The sequence below is a fragment of the Orbicella faveolata genome, unplaced genomic scaffold (assembly GCF_042242905.1).
Source record: "Orbicella faveolata isolate gen_17 unplaced genomic scaffold, um_ofav_v1 contig_24, whole genome shotgun sequence".
Classification (NCBI taxonomy): domain Eukaryota; kingdom Metazoa; phylum Cnidaria; class Anthozoa; order Scleractinia; family Merulinidae; genus Orbicella; species Orbicella faveolata.
In genome coordinates, this window is record NW_028301552.1 from 28,430,001 (window position 1) to 28,448,407 (window position 18,407).

At 38.0% G+C, this 18,407-nt stretch overlaps 3 protein-coding genes across 3 annotated transcripts in view; 2 read left to right on the forward strand and 1 right to left on the reverse strand.

Annotated features, from left to right (window-relative positions):
* Positions 1 to 1,201, forward strand: part of LOC110064704 (protein lethal(2)essential for life-like) — a 1,431-nt gene extending 230 nt beyond the window's left edge. Inside the window, exon 1 of the mRNA XM_020771791.2 lies at positions 1 to 1,201. This exon is cut by the window's left edge and continues 230 nt beyond it. Within this exon, the coding sequence (XP_020627450.2) occupies positions 1 to 447 (447 nt within the window). The 3' untranslated portion in view covers positions 448 to 1,201.
* A 239-nt stretch (positions 1,202 to 1,440) lies between these two features.
* Positions 1,441 to 8,694, reverse strand: LOC110064702 (serine/threonine/tyrosine-interacting protein B-like). The gene is made up of 11 exons (XM_020771790.2): positions 8,532 to 8,694; positions 7,735 to 7,767; positions 7,561 to 7,614; positions 6,905 to 7,002; positions 6,273 to 6,333; positions 6,109 to 6,145; positions 5,331 to 5,370; positions 5,160 to 5,210; positions 3,934 to 4,006; positions 3,762 to 3,825; positions 1,441 to 2,897 (listed from the first exon to the last, which is right to left on the reverse strand). Exons 1-11 carry the CDS (start codon positions 8,604 to 8,606, stop codon positions 2,842 to 2,844), a joined length of 642 nt encoding a protein of 213 aa, XP_020627449.1. The 5' UTR covers positions 8,607 to 8,694; the 3' UTR covers positions 1,441 to 2,841.
* A 16-nt stretch (positions 8,695 to 8,710) lies between these two features.
* LOC110064701 (peptidyl-prolyl cis-trans isomerase FKBP3-like) lies at positions 8,711 to 17,489 on the forward strand. Its single transcript, XM_020771789.2, has 7 exons — positions 8,711 to 8,827; positions 11,550 to 11,651; positions 12,034 to 12,171; positions 13,119 to 13,254; positions 13,862 to 13,938; positions 14,465 to 14,562; positions 15,258 to 17,489. The coding sequence occupies exons 1-7, from the start codon at positions 8,726 to 8,728 to the stop codon at positions 15,310 to 15,312; spliced, it is 708 nt and encodes a 235-aa protein (XP_020627448.1). The 5' UTR covers positions 8,711 to 8,725; the 3' UTR covers positions 15,313 to 17,489.
* Positions 17,490 to 18,407: the final 918 nt, after the last annotated feature.

Genomic DNA, 18,407 nt, shown 5'->3' on the forward strand with positions numbered 1-18,407 from the left:
CCCATCCCGCAAGACGCAGATCCCGCCAGTATAACGTCGAAGATTTCACAAGATGGTTATCTAACCATTGAAGCGACCAGGAGAGTGGTTAAAACAGAGGACGACTTTCCGCTCGGGGGATTCGAGACGCGCGCTGGAGAAGTAGCCACAATTGACGACAGGAAATTCAGCGTTTTGTTGGACGTGACGAACTTCGCGCCAGAAGAGATCAAAGTCAAAGTTGTCGGCAACGAGCTATCGGTCAGCGCGAAACACGAATCTGAAACAGAGGGGCATTTCAGTTCTCGTCAGTTCAACCGCCATTTTGTGCTGCCCAGAGACGTGAATATGAGCTCGGTGGTGTCGCGTCTTACTGAAGAGGGAAAGCTTCTTGTTGAAGCTGAGAGAAAAGCATTGCCGCCGCCACAAGAGAGGTTTATCAGCATTGAGAAAGAAAAAAAGGCCTGATTTGAGAGAGCCATCATGAACTACCGTGGCTTGCTTTTGAGTACTGTTGGCCTTGTAAGCGTTTAAATTTTTCACAAGTCTATTAGTCGAAACAGGAGCCATCCCCTATTATTGCTCCTGGTTGAAATTAACAAAAGTTTATAATTGCTGTCTAAACTGTTGCAGTGGTCGCTACAATTCAACGTTAAGCAGTTATAATTTTGTGTTGAATAAACTACGATTTTAAAAATGTAATAATAAGTTTCCTCGTTGTAGGCTTCATGGGAAGGATTTTTTAGTCCGCTTTGCTCATGGGGAGATTGCATCAATCTTGTCAGTGCCCCCTTCCCAACATACCTCGCGACCACTAGGAGCAAATGAGAATGGAACACACGTTCAAAACTTCCTCAAAATTCCATTCTAATGACGTAGCTCTACCGAGACCAGAATGGCAACCTCGTTCCCAAGCTGTCTCTCCTCTGCCTCCCGTGTTCACAAAGGAAGCAGAGGAGAGACGAGGTTGCCAGAATGCAATTTTTTTCGTGTCGAGTCTCTCGCTCGGTCGTCCTTAAGGAACGGCAATAGACCTCAGCACGAGGCTCTGGGGAATAAACCCCACAAACTGTGTAGTTATTCCCCAGAGCCTCGTGCTGAGGTCTATTGTTTTAAACTGAATTTTAATATAGCGAAATTGGTGTATTATTTGAATGCGCGGAACTTACTTTATCTTTAGCGTGGATAGTTAAGAAAAACTGATAAAGTTACTGCTTAAAAACTGATTAGTCATTTTTTTTACTAGTTGTGTAATGATACGTTTCACTGACGAAAAAGGAAATTGAAACCTTTTACTTCGTCCACAAAACTGAAACCGTCAATCCCGGTCGAGCTCCCTTGCTCCCATACCTTTTTCTACTTTCATTCTTAGGGAAAGAGCAGGCCTGGAAACAAGGTCGCCACAGGTGCTACCAGAGTGTATAAATACTAATGTTGTATAAATTTTCATCAAACCTTGAGTAAACGGCTTTACAAAATTTTATTTGTTAAGAAATGCTTTTTTTTTGCACAGAAATTATACGACACTTTTACCAAATTTTACTCGTTAAGAAATAGTTTTTACAGTCATACAAAGCATCATTGATACTATTTTCCCAAAGTTGCCATTTTCAACAAATTAAGACTTGTAGCACATGACAAACACATATCACGTGCTAGCATATTACAACAAACCTCCTTCATTTTGTAATAATTTTACCTATGGTGGAAGAAATCAGCCGAGATTGGAAAAAACTTAGTGGCGAATGGAAAACCATGATTTGCATAATTTAATTTATTATACTATCATACAGCTCTATTGATTTAATCCGGGGGGGGGTACTCCCATGTGAAAAGGTCGGAGATGCTCGTCGTCTTGCTTAAGGGCACAAATTGAAGATTTTGGTCTCACTTGAGGTGTTCCGGACGAAATACCATATGATTATTTTCAGACGTCAAAGTTTCTTTTAGGGTCGGCCTAGAGAAATAATAAAAAAACGTAGTTGTGTCCATTTGAAGTGGTATCTTTTGGAGGTCAAATAAAGCTCGAGCCATATCCAGATTGGTCTCCCTTAATGATTCATTCAAATTTAGTCATGAGCATCCCTGGCCTTTTCACTGAGAGTCCATCCTCCCCTGTACCCACCTCCCCCCCTACCCCTGAGAGAAACAACACCATGAGCTGACGTGTGCAGGGCCACACAGGTTTACAACTAGCAGCTTCTTGGACACAATTGATTTTGTACACCTGTTACTTAAACTACTAACAGAATTTCTTAAGTGTTTTAAAATTGTCCTTCTTTATACATATTCCAATCACATTGCATTTTGAGTGGGCTACTTATAAATCAACTGAGATACTGTACAGCCTCTTTAATCAAAAATACAATGTAAATAAATAACTAAAATCTGAAGAAATGAGATTCAAGACATGTGCTTTCTTGATATTGGCAGTTGTATCCCACAAGAAAATTGAGGTCATTTAATATGCCATAAATACTTAACACTTTTTTGAGCAAGCTTGTCTCATCAAGATGGCTGAGTAGTGCTCTCATTGTGTGATCACGGACCTTAACAATCTCAGTCCATAAACACACAGAACGTACCCTTGGCCAATATCTAGTCTCCTCAGCCTTCCACGCAACCAATATAGATCATTCTATTCTATGTAATCCACTTGCTTTAGGCTTTTCAGTTTTGCAACTCCCAAAAACCATGTGGTAAAGATTTAATTTAGCGGCCTGTATCACCCATTCTCTGGTAAGTATCTAACCTAAGTTGCTCAGCATTATTTTGCTGGTGTTACGCTACTGAACGAACCATTACATCCTGTAACTACCACGCACGTATACTGAAATAACACTACTACCATGATACCAGCCATCAAGTGTCCATCATATCATCTTTTGATTCATCTTCATGTGCTCGCTTCACTCCTCCTGACAACCAAGAAAAAGAATCAAAATTCTTTGGCTGGGAAGTGTTTTTAGTTCATCAGACTGTAACTTATAGGAGCAAGCAGTATGTCAAGCATGATATGTCTTTAAAAAAATTAACCTAAGTCTTTCAAGTTTGTCAACTGAAATCCAGCTCTGTTTTCTCCACAATTTATAGCTGCACACCCTTATTTTTTCCTCAGTTTATTGTTATTTAGAACTGTAACCTGGTAAAATATAATAATTTTTCAGGTTTCTTTTGACTTGCAGGTAGTTTAATGCTTGACCTACAGCTCAATACAGTGTGACTCATAGGCTTGATTTGGAATCTGGTCTAGGTCTAGGTGCGAGCAAGGTTTCCTTTCCCGAACAGTGGCTGGTAATCAAGCCTACTCCAACCAAGGCCACCCATGAAAAATCCTTGAAATTCACCAAATGGCAATGAATGTTTTGAAATGACAAAAACGGTCACAAATTTATTGTTTTCACATAGAAGTGTGCTTTGATTCCCGATTTGTCAGAAATCTACAGTTAACAGCAAGGTTTCCATTCGCCAATTTGCATGTAGAATTTTGACAGGAAAAAAAAAGGCCTTGGTTGAAGTAGTCACACTGAAATTAATGGTGACAGAGACTGAGGTTTATCAAAATAATCTACTATAAGTCACTTAACATGAGTTCACTAGTGGTTTGGTTAATGAAATATGCCAATCGTGATTAACAATACCTACCAACATCTTAATTACTAATAGAATAATTATTAGAGATGCCCTCCTTGCAGCACACTGGCACTGAAAGGAGACTGAAGCTAGCCGCACGTATGAATGGACACTGGAGAGAAATGGCAACAAAGAAAGACTTTCCTTACCTTGATTTAATCTTTCTCCAGATGTTCTTGCTTGATAGTTTGCTAAATAAATTGGTTCGTACTCCTGTAAATGACAAATGCCAAGATCAACTTAAGATAACAGAGCTTATTGGTACTAACAGTTAAAAAAAGTGGCATAAGAATTCTCAGGTGGAAAAAAAAAACTGCCTACCATAAGTTGTTGAACAAAACCTTCATTTGGGTTGATACAAAACCTTCTTTGTTGAACATAATGAAATGCTTCCCTGTGGTAAAGAAAGAAACAATTTCAAATGAATGGTCTGACATGTAATCACAACCTTAAAACTCTTCAATGATTATTTACAAATTAAAATGGTGCAGTTCCAGAATATATCCATACTGTCACCTTGGAAGGTCATTACAAATACTGAGGGGGTGGGGTCTTAAAAACCCAAATTGAGGGATGGCATGGCTTAAAACAAAAAAACCTTCTGAGAGGGGTGGGTGCTTGCTATTGATATATTGATATTTCCTGAAACAACAGATTTAGACAAAAACCCAAGGAAATTTTAAGGCAATATTCAGTTCACACCTTAGGCTTAGGTCTAGACCTTTTGCTTCTTACGATGCAGAGTGACCTGAAGTATTACTGCTTCTCCAGAAAAGGATCATTGTAGTCTGTCAAGCACAAGTTGATTCCAAGTGTGTTTGGCAGGCTGCCCTAACAGATTGCCATTACCCATTTATACTCATAGGCCAAGTCATCAGAAGCTGATTTACTCTGACTTACTATTCATTTTAGTACTAATTAATTAAGGCTGGTAAATCAAGGTTTTAAAAGTGTTTTTCGCTATTAGTGGTAATCACATCCTAATCCTGGATTAGCTGAATCATACTTTACATTGCCTGGTCCTGAGTGGATTTAGGCATTATAGGGGTACAGTGCCTTGCCAAATATCTAATAGGGCTAGATGAGGAGTTGGTGTATGAGTTTAAGACAGACAGTGAGCGTGATGAATAGTAACCATGCCTAGTAAATAAAACAGTTCTTTTCAGAGCCACTGTTTCTACAACAGTCAATCTCTTTTACTATAGCTTAATCATAGGGATTGTAAAAAAAGCCGTTTTAAGGAAATAATGTACTGGTACATGTAGTTATTTACAAAGTGGACCCCAAGTTATATAATAAGTTTTCATCAAAATAGCGACTTTCTTCCAAAAAACGGTTTTCCTTATAACCAAAAAACTACTGAACACTAAAAGAGCACAACAATATTTACTATTGTAAATACTTATAAGCCTCTGATGTAATTCCGCAAACAAAGCCACAGGCTGCAAATATGATGCAAAACATTTTACATGAAAATTTTAGACAAGAACATTTTCTTCATAACCTTAGGCTACTAAAATGTATAATGCAAAAGAAAACCAGTTTACCTATATGTTAATCCATAAGTTTCCATTATAAAAGCAATCATTAAAGCAGCACTAGGAAAAGAAACACCGCAAACATGAAATTTAGTTCTCTGGTGAGTAGTAAGCAAGAAAGCAAACAGAAGAAATTTAAACCACTGCATGAGTCATATTTTGATGAACTTTGAAACCGACCTTCTTGAGATTCCAGCATTTCCATGTACAAGAACCTTTCCTAATAAACAGTAGTGAAAACAATATGTAAGAATACAAATTAGAATAAAAGTTTTAAACATTGCTTTCAGTTTAGGAAGTGATACCTAAAACCTTGTAGTGTAGCCTGGGACACTGTAGACCCCAGGAAAGGGCTGTCATTAAGTTTTGAGCCTGTACCCTTGTTCTCCACACCCGTAGCAAACTTGTTACTTTGTTGGTGAATTCTTTCAACAACAGGCAATTTCACCTGTAGCATCAAGCGAAAATCAAGCATACTCGGCGTAACAGGCGTTGCAGGTTATGGCCCTTAATGACAGCCCTGCTAGGAGATATTGTAAGATAATGTAAAGAGAGATAAAAAGAAGTTGAAGTAGGGGAGATGAGATACTGAATAGGAGGAGGGGTAATGAGGTGGGACGGGGTGAGGTGAGACGAGGTGAGGCAAGTGTAGTTGTGGCAAGACAAGGAAATGTAATGTAATGGTAAGTGAGAAGAGAAGAGCAAAGGAGAGGGCAGATGCATGAGGTGAGGGAGGAGGGGACTGAGGTACGAGAAGAGACAACGTTTGAGCCCTGGTCTAACATGTAGTGTACTAATCTATTTTGGTCATATCCATTCAACCCATCTAGCAGATAATTTACTGTTAAGACATTTATGTAGAAGATTCATTGGTATAACTTGTCAATGACTAGTTATCAGATACTCTTACATATCCGTCAATAAGCAAATAAGCTGTCGTCTAAAATGTTTGACCTACCTCCATTGCTTAAACAGCTGTCAACAAAGGTTTTCACCTGAAATAGTAGGTAAGAAATTGTGTATTAATTAAATAGTCCTCACTTGCCCAACTTTATTTTAGATTTAGCTATTGTCAATTGATGTTATTATCGGGAACATAAAAGATCTGATGTTTCAACATACCTTTGAAAAATGGGTAATTATGTTTTCTGTGGGTGAATCTGCTACATCTAAGACCAAATAGCTGCAGAACAAGTATAAATGATTATCAATTAACAAACAGTTGAAATTCACAGAATAGTTGAAAGTACATTACTGGTTATTTGAAAGACTAAAGCTTCCAAAAGAATACAGACTGAAGTACTTTTAGCACACAACTTTTTAGAAAATATCCCTTCTGTCTGTCTCACCTAATCCTCCCTAAATTGTGTCTATGAGAAGTCAGTTTGTAACATGTCTATATAGTATAATAAGAGCATAACACTAGGAGTTAATTACTATTATTAATTGTAATTAAATTATTATATTTGAAGCTCTCTATTAGATATTTTGGTCCATATTATTTTGTAATAAATTATTTATACATATGATTTTACACTTACATACAGAGATAAAAGTAAAATATAAAAATTTAAGGTAAAAAGCTGTTAAAATAATTATGAGTCTACACGTTTTTGATCTGTTTGATCATCATCAGAGATCAAAAACATTTAGACTCATAATTTTAACAGTTTTTTACCTTAAAGTTTATACAGAGATCAGTTTTTGAGAGTTTTGCTGAAAATGATGCCCTAATGTGGAGAAACTTTACTTACTTAAAGTGTTGAGGGAAGTTAGGACGGACAAAGTTGGCTTCAATATTTTGTCTTATACAGACAATGTGAGATATTCCTACTTGCTTTAAAACATCTAGCTGAAAATTACAACAGAAAAAAAATTATTATATGTCACAGTGTCTTTTGAATATCATTATCTTACACATCAAGTAACAACAGAATTTGTATAATATAGAAATCAGCATAGGAGGAAGTGCAGTGATCTACATGTAATAATTACATGTAGATCATTGCACTTCCTCTATTGTTAGTGCGCTGGACTCTGAATTGAGTAGTCGGGGTTCTAGCCCTGACCGGGGTCACTGTGTTGTGTTTTTAGTTGAGACACTTTCTCTTTATCCAGGTGTATGAATGGGCAACAACCAATTTAATGCTGGGACAACCTTGCTATGGACTAGAATCCCATCCAGGGAGGAGACAGAAATAGTACTCCTAGACATCTTATGCTACAGAAAATAGAGACAAGTACCGGCTTGATGGGCCACCAGGCTCGACCATAGACTTTACCGACACAATTGTCATAAATAATTATTATTGTGAAGAAAAGACATCTAGTGAAACTGGGAGAAAATGTTTGTGTTAAAATTAGAAGAAAATAATGTACTTAATACACTTTTTCTCTTACTTAGACTTACTTTACTATTCATTGCTGCTGAGTATGGTCCGAGGAAAACCCCTGGTACAATTTCCTTGAAGGAAAATTGAAAGCATGGACAATACATGAGTAGCTATTCATCAACTATTCCTTACTCGACAGAAATACAGATCAAGATAACCGACATAGTACCAGTACTATAAAACCAAACTACCTGCATTTCTCGTCTCTTGGAATATGTCCAGTCCTGTGTAAATAATTTTCATTTTAACAAGTTAGCATAATTTAAATAGTTTATACTTTTCAATAAACAACCCCAACAAACCCAACAGTTCACAAATAGCAAGTGTGCAGCATTTTACACTGCTGGATTAATAAAGACAAATCCTGTAAGGGAAAGACAGGGACAGGCATAAGAAAAAGCAAGGCTCCCTATCTAACAATACAGACCTAGACAATGGGGTTAATGTTAATAATTGTCTTAAAATTAAAAGTTAAAGAGTTAGTGAGCGATGAAGGGGAGATGACAGTCGATGAATGTGGAAGAGGGGGAGTGCAGACAAAGACAAAATAACTTTTTATAGGGTACAAAAAAAGATGCTGGCATGCTTTAATGTTGATTGGTCGGATGACTGTTTGACAATGATCTATCAATTGATGAAAATGGATTATAACTCCGTCAGTTCCAAGGCCCGTCCTTATGACAAACGCCCTACAAATGGCCCCCCTCCCCCCGGAGGGGGGGGGGGGGAGATGGAGGGGCTTAGAATTGGCATAGCCATTCATTAACAACAACAATGCCAACAATCAGTGAAGTGAAGACTTCCCTGTTTCATCAATCAAGAATCGACATCAATCAATAAACTACCCACAACCAATAACAATCGATTGTTTATATCGACTGACAAACAATTGGTTTCACATAATCCGGTGCTATATGTATCTGACAGTTTTGAAAGGAACATCAAAGAAAACCAGGTCAAGTTTACAAATTACTCGAAGCTTACTTACCACGAGTTCGTCTTTGTTTGGTATTTCTGGGAACTCTAGCGTGGGAATACATTCGGGACTCGCTGCAGATTGCATTTAGAAGAATTTAAGGCCTATAATTTTCAGAAAATGTTACAACCAAAACACAACTGGGAGAATTTCAATGAAATCGAACCCAGACTTCCACATGCACCCTCGCTTTGAAGCTAAACAAGATGGCGGAAGTGGAGAAGAGTTGGAGCGACGAGCAACTGCAGAGCGAAGATGTATCCAAGAAGGATATTATCAAGTTTTTGCACGAAAACGCTTCATTTGAGGTATGAAAGACCCAATTCCTGGGATTTATGGGGTGCATTTTAGGCAGCTTTGACCAAATTTCTACAACGTGGCAATGTTTTCTTTCCACAAACAATGGGCAATTTAGTGCTTCGAACAAAGACCTTTTCTGGCCATTTTGAAGACTTCGTCCCCGTTTCGATTGCCGTTTGTTTCTTCTTGATAATGTGTATAACATATTGACACATTTAGTTCAGTGTTACTTGAATATTAACGCTCATTTTGTCGCGTGCTAAAGATGGCGCGATTTTTCACGCCCCCTACCACACCCCTGTACGAAAGAGTTGTTGACACTCCTTTTTGTGTTATGTCAAACACCATGGAAGTAGTGCACTACGCACAACTACGAAAATTGAAGATTTGGCAAGCACTGACAATAGAAAATATTGCTTGGAGAGGGAAATGTCCCTGGAGTATTTTTTTTGTTTGTTTCACTTGATATCTAGTTACCCCTCTCTCCTTCAATAGCCACCCCCTCCCAGCTTGGAACAAACACTGATGTGGATGTCAATTAGGCAGAGTACTGGTGCTAGCTGGTTTCTTTCTGTTGCTTTATTTTTGCATTGACTTTTACTTAATGGGGGGGGGGGGGGGGGGAAGGGGGTAAACGGGGGTATGCAAATCTGCTGATGCATGCCATTTTTTCACCAAATCCGTTGATCGGTGCCTTTTTTCCACCAAATCTGCCCAGCCATGCCTTTTTTTCACCAAATCTGTTGATCTGCCAATATATTTTGTTCAAATCCGACACCAAAACCGCATCTGGAAACAGAAGTGTAAAAGTTCAAAGGTAAACTGGTAAATGTGAATGCCATTGTTATTTTAGCACAAATAGTAAAGAAGGCAACATGCTTGATGACGATGACTGGAACACAGTACAATTCCAATAACAGTCTCACACCTGAGTTTAAATAAGCTTCCTTCAAAAAAAGAAATAATTTGGATGAACTCATGATCATATTCTGAACATCAAGACAGGCACAATCCAGAATCCGCGCCAAAATTCACAGCTGATCCACGATCCACTGTGTTTTCAAAATCCACGAATCTGCAAGATTTACCGCAAAAATCCACATGCGCTTTTTAAGGCCAAAACTGTTGATCCGAAAACCTATTCACCCTCCTCCTTAATTCAGTACATCCACCACTTTAAACCCTGGAATTTTTTTAAGGAAATCTGTAATCTTGAGTATTGGTTTTAGATGGCCAGCCAAGAATATACAAAAAAAAAAAAAGAGCTTTTTTCAGCGAATAATGTAACAGCCTGAAGTTAGAGGAAATACAGAAGTACTTACAGTACTTTTTAAGAGGTTTTAGTATGTAAACAATGTGGTTGCAAGACTGAATAGAGAAAATATATAATACATAGATTTAGCCAAGCCTAAAAGCAGAGCTCCTTGGCCAGGTTGATCAAAGCCCGATTAAGCTTACCCAGGATAAGTGAGAGGTTTGATTTGAGTTTTGTAACACTGCGGTTAGATTTTCTGTTTATATTGTTTGGCCTTCTGTTTTGAGTTTAAATTATCTCTTACTACACAAAACAAAAGCAGTGAAAAAGAGTATTATGTAATATACAAGAAAAATTTATACCTCTGTTAACAGCCTGGCCCCTGTTACTTAGCTCTTATTAATTGAGCAGGAGGTCTATATGGGAGAATCTTGACTAAGGTCATGAGTACAGACCAAATGCAGTGAGGTCTGTACTCACTCACGACTGCAGTCAAATTCTCCCATATAGACCAACTAAGCTCGGTTAATAAGATGGTTGTTATATGGTAAACAAGAAAAATTAAATTTGTTTAATGCAACTGGTTTGTACTAGTTGACATTTTGCTTGTGAATGGGGATAAGCTGAGCTTAAATCTGCTCGTCACTTCTACTTTTTCTCTCATCAAGCTTTTTGGCACCTCTATAATAAGAATATTTTCTTGAACTAACTAGAAGAAAATAGTTCATATTTTTGCATTTTAGTTTGCAACTTTTTCCCCGGAAAAAGTGGTCTAGATGCCTGTCTAGATGGGAAAATCTAAACCGCGGTCAATATCAATTTCAGCCAATCAAATTGGTGAATTCAGTAGTTCCCAGTCTTTAAGAGACACAGCCATATAATAAAACAAGTTAATCTGACATGAGCCCACGATACAATCAAAAAACCAGCACTTGGTCAGTGGTCAACTTAAAAAAATGTGACCTCAATGAGTTTTAAACTTGAGCCCAGTTATATGGTCACATGATATTGGCCAGCAGACACCTTGTTTTGACAGGTGTCAATTGATTATAACATGGACATCCAATATCAAAGAAGTATGCTATAAACCAAGGGTGCATGTCTCCGTTAGCCTATTAGCTGGAGTATGACTGCCATCCTGCGCGACTCCACTGCCACCATTGTCGTTGTCACGCATATGCGCCAACAAGCAATACTGCTAGCCATGATAACCATGAGAAAAACAATTCATGGGTTTCCTTAAATTCTTTCATATATGAGTATGGTGCCTTTGGGCTGCCGGAGCTCCGCTATTAATATTTTTGTATATTGTTGATTGAAAAATCACCTGGGCAAGTAAATGGAAGTCATTCAATTTGAGGGACTATTCTCATGTTACGTTGCTTGGTGCTTATAGAGATCTAAAATATACCAGATTTGGGACATGGGTGGTCAGTGACTCAATTTAAACATGGAAATTATCTTTCTGTCGGTAGTTTCTCAAAGAGCACAAGCTGAATGGGAAACTTAACAACATTGCCAAGACCAGCAAAAAGGATCATCTTATTGTGAGTTATAGACAACTGTTTGAAACAAAGGTGAGATTATGTGCTCAATGTATACCAATGCTACTAACATTAGTCCATTAAGAGGTTAGGTCCAGCATTAAATTCACCAGTGACACAAGTGATAAGGCGACAGTGACTGCTCCAGGTTCAAATCCCATCTGAGGTCATATATTTTTTGTCCCAGTTGGTTTAATTTCTTGTTTCCTTTCAAGGGGCTCTATATTCAATGTTACCTTCTAGCACCTTTTATTAATACCTTGAAAATAATTATATTCACCAGCACCCATTTATTCACCTGGCTAGAGAGAGGCACTGTGAGAGAAGAGTGTCTTCTCCCAAGAACACAGGACATAGCTTACCAGTTAGTAATAAATAACTAGTAATAATCAACTTCTTGTTTTACATCTTTCAGGCATTCCGTAAGGAAAGTGATGCCAGCCTTGAAGACCAGTTAAAAGAAGCAGCTGAGAAAACAGCTGCTATGCATGTCAGCGAGAAGAAAAAGGAAAGAGAAAGGAAGGGTTCAGAATCAAAAGATTCAAAGAAAGAGGTCAGTACCCAAGGATGATCTACAGTAAGTTTCTCCAAACTATATAAAGGAAAAGTTGTGAGAAAAGAGGAATAGATTGCCAAAATTTATGGAAAGTGTCTTGAGTTGATATTCAAACACATTTTTCAGTAAGGAGAATTTACATGTTAGCTTGTGAGACTTAAGGCAGTGGTCTTATCAGGCTGTGGCTTCTCAGGATTCCTGTAAAAAAGAATTTATACAGTAAATTAAAATCCAAGTAAATATGCCTTTCAGATGGGGCATAACTTCAGGTCTGGTGCTACAAGCAAAACAGATTTATTGAGCAATGTTTCAATTACATCAAATACTTAACCATTTTCTTTTTGCTTGGAAATAAGTATAATAAAACAAAACAAAGCTTCAGAAATACTATATAATCTTAAGTAAGGGAGTCCATCGCAGGATTACAGCCAGCCTTTAAATGACTGGTACCCATTTATACCCAAGGGCAGAGGGAGGAACCGTGAGAGTAGATTGTCTTGCTGAAGAAGACAACATAAAGACCCTGGCCAGGGCTTTAAACCAGACCACTAAATCCTGACTCTAATGCCATAACCATCAATCAGGACACCTTGACTCTCCAGACCAACTTGTCTCTACCCAGGTACATATTAAATGGGTTACTGAAAATGTTTTGTTCCAGGGGCGGATCTAGGTGGAAGGTACGGGGGGTGGGGGGGGGTGCACCCCCCCCACCTGAGATGAAGTCTTCTTCTTCATATTAGCTCGCATTCACTTTTAAAATTTGTTCACCTTACCAATCAGTTACACCATTCCTCAGTGGTGCACCCCGTCCTAAGAAAAATCCTGGATCTGCCCTTGTGTTTTTGTAACCTGACAGAATGCTGAGGGATAATCTATGATGCGTGTGTATAAATATCATTTTAACCAATGAATTTGATTTATTTAGCATTTCATCTATTTAGGAGCCAAAATTTACCAAAAAAATCTTGAAGCATGGTGACAAGACAACGTTTCCATCAAAAGGTGACAGAGTGTCATGTTTCTACACTGGAAAACTGGAAAATGGTGTTGTGTTTGACAGTAATGTTTCTGGAGCAGGTATGGAAAATCTGCTTTTATCTGAATGTACTACCACTTTTTTAATATAAATTAAACTGTATCAAACAAAACTGTGTGAAATTCTTGCCAATTAATGGTCCAAAAATTGTTCTGAAGTGGTTTCTATAGTGGGTGGTAGTCCAGATAAAATAAAACTATTTTACAAATCTGTCGGAGCAGTAGGCACAAAAAAGGCCAAAGAATGACCTGGATATTAAAAACCAATTTCTGAAAATTTGAAAATTATTATACTTTTAAGTGAATATATTACAATTCTTTGCTCAGTTTTGGGAGGCTGGATGCATGGGGTTGTCATACTACAGAGTTAATAGTGGCAAAAAAGGTTGCAGTAGCAAGGGAAAGACTTAGTGTCCGTGTTAATGAGATGTCTTATTAAGCAGGTTAATTTTAAAAATAAAAATAAAATGCATATAGCCTAGGAGCTAGTTAAAGCGACTGTCTGCATTTGTGTCTGTATGATGATGGTGTCTATAAAGCAGGATTTGGCTGTATTTAATTGGCTTGTGTTTCTGATCAAACCAGCTTTGTTTACTGTACTTTGTTTGCTGTACTGACATTTTGTACTGTGCGTTGTACTGTGCTTTAGCTGGAACTAAAAAGAAAAGCAGCAGTGAAGGCAAGGCTTTTATATTCCGCGTAGGGAAAGGACTTGTCATTCGAGGGGTGAGTTTATATCCAGCTTTAGTTATCCTTGTTTGTTGAAAAGTAAATTGATGCAACTTTTTAGTGTGCATTCATGATGAATACTTATTACTAACAGTGTTTTGTCCCAAAGGTGGGCAATCCAGGCCAGTTACCACAATGTTGTTTCTTGAACAATTACAATCAAAGGTATAGATTCAATGAAAACTAGTACATGTAACTCAAAGACAGACTGATAGTCTGGCCTAAATGAAAAACAAGTTCCCTTCCAAGAAAACTTTATGCATCTCACCCGACAGGATTCAACTGCCAGATGGCCTGGAAATGGTCATAAGTCAGCAGAGTAACCACTGTAAACAATAATCTGACCCTGTAGTCTCTTTTAATGTGTGCAGTTCTTCCTTTGCACAAGCGACATCTAGGATTTGATTCAAACAAATTCATACTGATGGGACTACTTCTATATATTGGCCTGATTTGTGTTTTAGAAGCTTAGCTCGATCAAACTAATAAAAGTGACTGCGAATGTGTTTTTTTTTGTATTTAGTGGGATGAAGGACTTATGACCATGTCAAAAGGTGAGAAGGCAGAACTTACCATTGAGCCAGAGTGGGCATATGGCAAGAAAGGCAACATTGATGCAAAGTATCCTTTGTTTAAAGAAACCAAAAACTGTATATTTGGTCTTGAATGTGTTGTTCTAGAATTTATCCATACCCCTCCCACTGTATGAAGGATTTTTGGTATGAATTCCCCCTGTTCCTCAGGACACTAACAGTTTTCTTTAGGTTTGAGAATTGTGAACGCTTTTGTTTATCATGCAATTTGAGTGCATTCATATCCTGATTTCAACACTCATGGATCCAGCATTGTGTAAATTTTTCAGGCAAGAAGGTCACTTCCCCCCCAAAGTCTGAAAGTTCCCATATGCCTATGGTTGTTCCAGAAAATATTTATGCCTCTCCCACAGATGTTTTTTTTTTTCAGTTGGAGCCCCCACCCCCCTGGAAATATTTCCAGTTTTGGTTCATACTTTCTTTTAACAGTTTTGGCTTTTAGGAACCCTCTCCCCCTTGAAATTTCCAATAACCCTCCTCAGGGTGGGCAATGATAGCACCTGAAACCACACAATTGCGATGTATGTTGTGCATAGGGTAAAATTTACACTGAAATATGTATTGGATGATGTTAGTGTTTGTCAGATTGTATGCTTTACTTTAACTGCTAGTACTTCATCTTGGATGCCTGGACATTTGCATCTTAGAGCAATATCTTGTGAATAATGGCACCCAACTTGCAATAAGTTTGTTGGTAGCTTTCCTTAATGCAGAGTGACATAGTATTCCACCACAGTCAAGACTCATCTTTGAAGTGGAGCTTGTTGATATCATATAGGAACTGCAAGTCATCGTCAAAACTGGAAGGTCGATAACTGGAACTGGATAACCAGAGGCTATCATATATTCTAGTCTAGCCTGCATGCAGATCTTTACTATTGTCTTTGTTTCATGCAGCAAAGTGATGTCTGCAAATCTTCATTGCTAATCATGTTCCAGTATTGTGCTGTTCATGTTTTACATTTTGTTTTAAGCTATGGTAACGAATTAACCTGCAGTGACAGGCATAGTTCGTGCATGACATTTGACGTTCTCTTTTCTGGTTTTCTAAATATTTAGCTTCATTTTCGTCTCTAAAAGACACTATATGATGTGGTAAATAGAAGGAGTTTGAATAAAGAACAGTACCCAGTTGCCTAAACTGATAACAAATGATTAGAGGTCATAGGTCTTTGTAGTTTCCACTGTTGCATTTACCTTAAAAAAATTGACATCTCTTTAATTTGCCATGTGCTATGCTGGTATGGTTTCGTTTAGATCATTTCTCTTGCATGATGGATAAACTTAAATTCTCCTGTGATCTTCAACAGTATTTTCTATCATTTTCTGCTTCCAATGGGCATGAGCAATAACACACGAACAGACATGTTAGGCCATGAAACACATGCTGCATAATGCCGTATAATGACACCACATTAATCATGTTTAACCTCTCGTGTTGATAGCCAGCCAGAGTCCATTTTCAATAATACAGTGGAACCCTGCCTGACTGCCTCCCTGGTAAGACGGCCACCTTTTTATTCTGGTTCAAAAAAGAGCTCAGTCAGTCATTTTCTTATTTAAAGAACCCCTTTGATACGGCCACCCCATTATGGCCAGATTTTTGTAGCCCATTAGTGACTGGATTAACGGGGTTCCACTAAATTCCAGAGAAACAGGTGAATATGTATAAAGCACAATTAGTAATGACAATTTGCAGACGTCACTTTGCTGTGTGAAACAAAAGCAACAGTAGACATGTATATGCAGGCTAAATCTAGTCAGATATGCATGAGGGACTGACAAGTAGCTTACTCCAGATATGGAGTTTTGGACAACTTTCAAACAGCTTTGCTGCAAATGCTATGCAGGGACTGTAAGGAGAGCAATCACCACACAGGCATTTTCAAGTATAAACCACAAAATGTCAGGTTACGTAAGGGATGACTCATTAATTTAAAACTATTAGAAAAATACACCCGCTTTATGATACATATTAATTTCTGGAGACGCCATGGCCCCATTGTTGGTGCGCTCGACTCCGGATCAATTGGTCTGGGTTTGCACTCTGGCTGGGGACATTGTGTTGTGTTCTTGGGCAAGACACTTAACTCTCACGGTGCCTCTCTCCACCCAGGTGTATAAATGGATACCGCCGAATTTAATGCTGGGGGAAACCCGCAGTGGACTAGCATCCTATCCAGTGGGGAGTAGAAATATTCCTAGTCCCTTCGTGGTACAGAAACTGGGAAAAGCTCTGACCTGATGGGCTCATTTAAAGACTTTACCTTTACCTTGATTATAACACTGGAAGATGTACCAGGATTGTGAAATTGAAATTTGATTATAATAAATGTAATAGATTTCTTTAACTTTCCTCCTCCCCCATAAAGCCCCATAAAGTGAAATATTTTACTTACCTTACATATGTACCACAGAATAAGTTACCAGTTTTGATTTTTGAGGTTCTCAGTTCTAAAAAGTGATCAGTACACTTTTTAGCCCTTTTTGGTTATTGTGATCCCAGTGTTATCCTTAGTGCCTAATGAAATTATATTAGCTGAAACTGTTTGCAAAAGTCCAGTCAAAGCTAAATGGAAAAACCAATTTCCCATTAAGTGCTGTTCCATTGGTACTTATTACTTTTACAAAGTACACCGAGTGCAACAAGTATACCTACCTTTTGAATCATATATCATTACACTAACATGTTTATAATCTTCTGATTAGGTCTCCAAGTTGATAACATATGACACGGTACACTTTGCAATACCATGAATTCACTGTATCTTGGTGAACAGGCCTAAAACCTATGAACAATAACACGGTAGTAACTAATATAATGAAACAGAAGTTTTTTTACCCAATTATCAATTATTACAAAGAACTTTAAAAAATATACATACTCTGACATTGCCTTCAGTTGTTATGGATCTTGCATATTCTTTTTAAAAATAAAATACATGCATAATGAGAGCACTGGTCCTGTGTGACCCCCGGGGGAGGGAAGGAGTACTCCCTTATATGGGTTGTTATAGGTATGTGCCATTTTTGCCATTTTGGTCATAAAGAGGGTATGGGTTTTGCACTCGAGTCTTGAATTGGATATGTTTCTTAGAAGAAGCTACCTTTTCATCATTATGGATGAGACCATCAACAAAAGTCCTTCATAAATTATGTTAAGGGCAATTGTCAGCCACAATGGTCATAACTAGGGTATCAAATTTTTGGTGAGGTCACAAATAGGGTAGCGAAAATCACAGATTTTGGTCATAAATAGGGTAAGGGTTTTGGAAGGTGGGCCACTCAGCCTCACCCAACTTTTCTGGGAGTGCCCACCAGGGTGTGACCTTTGTCGACTTATTCTTGTCTTTCAGTTGCTTTTCATTTGTCTCAGTGAGTCAAAGAACTTACAAGTGCACTGTTGACTTCTCCATCTTGGAACTGATCAATTTATGTACAGGGGTGTAGTGTGTATTTTTCATGGAGTACACACCAAGGAGAAAGATAATCAAACACCACAGGCATGAGTTGGTAGGGGGGGTTGGGAGCGTGCCCTCTGGAAATTTTTATTTTTAGTGGTCAGAAATGCCATTTCCCAGGTTTTCTAGGGAACAGTTTCATAAATTGAAACATATAAAACTTTGAGTATTTAATAACTTATGTTTATATGTCAACCTTTGGGATTATTGATAAATATAGGTTTAACAGGAGAGCCTAAATTAAAGAGTGTCAAACTAGCTGAATTAGATATTAAAATACACTTTTCCCCATTAACATATTAATTTTTTTTTCTGGATATCCAAAGGTACGCATGTGTATACGTTCATAATTGTATGGTTGCTACACCCGATTAAATATGAAAAATTAAGATCATCCCTTCGCCATGCCACA

Coding starts and splice junctions, on each gene's coding strand:
- LOC110064702 (XM_020771790.2), bottom strand. CDS start 8,606: ATGCAATCTGCAGCGAGTCCCGAATGTATTCCCACGCTAGAGTTCCCA. Junction 5,371..6,108: donor CAGCTGTTTAAGCAATGGAG/GTAGGTCAAACA, acceptor ACTGTTTATTAG/GAAAGGTTCTTGTACATGGA. Junction 2,898..3,761: donor TGGAGAAAGATTAAATCAAG/GTAAGGAAAGTC, acceptor CTTGGTTGTCAG/GAGGAGTGAAGCGAGCACAT.
- LOC110064701 (XM_020771789.2), top strand. CDS start 8,726: ATGGCGGAAGTGGAGAAGAGTTGGAGCGACGAGCAACTGCAGAGCGAA. Junction 13,255..13,861: donor CAGTAATGTTTCTGGAGCAG/GTATGGAAAATC, acceptor ACTGTGCTTTAG/CTGGAACTAAAAAGAAAAGC. Junction 14,563..15,257: donor AAAGGCAACATTGATGCAAA/GTATCCTTTGTT, acceptor AGAGTGACATAG/TATTCCACCACAGTCAAGAC.